We start from the raw sequence: 1,503 nt of genomic DNA, 5'->3' as shown, positions 1-1,503 counted from the left end.
CTCCTCTCAGACCAATAAGGCGGTGTCTAAAGGAGACTTCCACCTGGCCAGCTCCAGCTCGAGGCGGGCTCTCTTCCTGGCTGTGCTGTCAATCACCATCGGGACAGGTATCTATGTGGGCGTGGCTGTGGCGCTCATCGCCTACCTCTCCAAGAACCACCACTGGTAGGGAAGGAGATTACCCATCAGCCCCTAATCTCCACCTGGAGTCCGGCCCTTGTCAGGTGAGCGTTTCCTCGGCAGGTCGGCCCACGGTGAGGAGGTGCAGGAGGACAAGACGTCACCCCCTCCTTCTCTGTGGATGGGTGACTGGAGCGCTGAAGGACTCCTACCTGAAACCTTTAAACCAATCAGATCGCAGGATCTCTGTGAGGAACAGTGGGAGGTTAGGAAAGAAAAGATGGAGTCGGTTTGTTTTAAAGAACATTGCTGTGTTTTTTCTCATTATTATTTCCCTCCTTTCTGTTTTTAATAAAGTGACAGTTAAAAATGAAAGATTTTAAATTGTGGATTTTAACTTTTAACAGATGTATAAAAAAAGCGTTGATTTTCACTTCAGTTCATTTAGTTTGAATTTTTATTTTCTCATTTTTAAGCTGCAACAGTTTCAGTGATCAGACACAATATTAAAACAGGAAACTGGTTTCAATTTGACTGATCGGTGCTGACAATGAATTAATTAACTGACTGAAAGAAAATGAATCTACAACTAATTTAACCACAGATTAATTAATTAATAGTCATTTTGTTTCTGTTTCTCAGGCGTGAAGATATTTTGCTTTTCTTTATCTTCATCTTCATCTTCATCTTCTCCCACACAACCTGCGTTTTATAGAATATCTTTATTTATATTATTATCATTATTATTATTATTATAATTATATTTATTTCATTAATTATTTATTATCTATATTTTATCAAACTCAATTCATTAACAGAAAGAGAATGTGGGAAATGATAATAGAAAAAAAATTAAACAGGAGGTGAATTTAAACAAAACAGGATTCATCCAGATGGACCTGGGTCTGGATCACTGAGTCTGGATCACTGAGTCTGGATCACTGAGACTGGATCAGTGAGTCTGGATCACTGAGACTGGATCCCTGAGTCTGGATCACTGAGTCTGGATCACTGAGTCTGGATCACTGAGACTGGATCACTGAGTCTGGATCACTGAGACTGGATCCCTGAGTCTGGATCACTGAGACTGGATCACTGAGTCTGGATCACTGAGTCTGGATCACTGAGTCTGGATCACTGAGACTGGATCACTGAGACTGGATCACTGAGACTAGATCAGTGAGTCTGGATCCCTGAGTCTGGATCCCTGAGACTGGATCACTGAGACTAGATCAGTGTATCTGGATCCCTGAGTCTGGATCCCTGAGTCTGGATCACTGAGACTGGATCACTGAGACTAGATCAGTGTATCTGGATCCCTGAGTCTGGATCACTGAGACTGGATCACTGAGACTAGATCAGTGTATCTGGATCCCTGAGTCT

At 42.2% G+C, this 1,503-nt stretch overlaps 1 protein-coding gene across 1 annotated transcript in view; it reads left to right on the top strand.

Moving 5' to 3' along the window:
* The window catches only part of syndig1 (synapse differentiation inducing 1), a 10,279-nt gene extending 9,455 nt beyond the window's left edge, over positions 1 to 824 (top strand). The window contains exon 4 of the mRNA XM_023395669.2: positions 11 to 824. Coding sequence (XP_023251437.2) covers positions 11 to 169 — 159 coding nt within the window. The 3' untranslated portion in view covers positions 170 to 824. The remainder of the gene's footprint in view (positions 1 to 10) is intronic.
* Positions 825 to 1,503: the final 679 nt, after the last annotated feature.

This window comes from Seriola lalandi, unplaced genomic scaffold (genome assembly GCF_002814215.2).
Source record: "Seriola lalandi dorsalis isolate HSWRI2012SDOR001 ecotype SW California unplaced genomic scaffold, Sedor1 jcf7180002054967, whole genome shotgun sequence".
NCBI lineage: Eukaryota > Metazoa > Chordata > Actinopteri > Carangiformes > Carangidae > Seriola > Seriola lalandi.
This window is presented reverse-complemented; position numbering and strand designations above follow the sequence as displayed.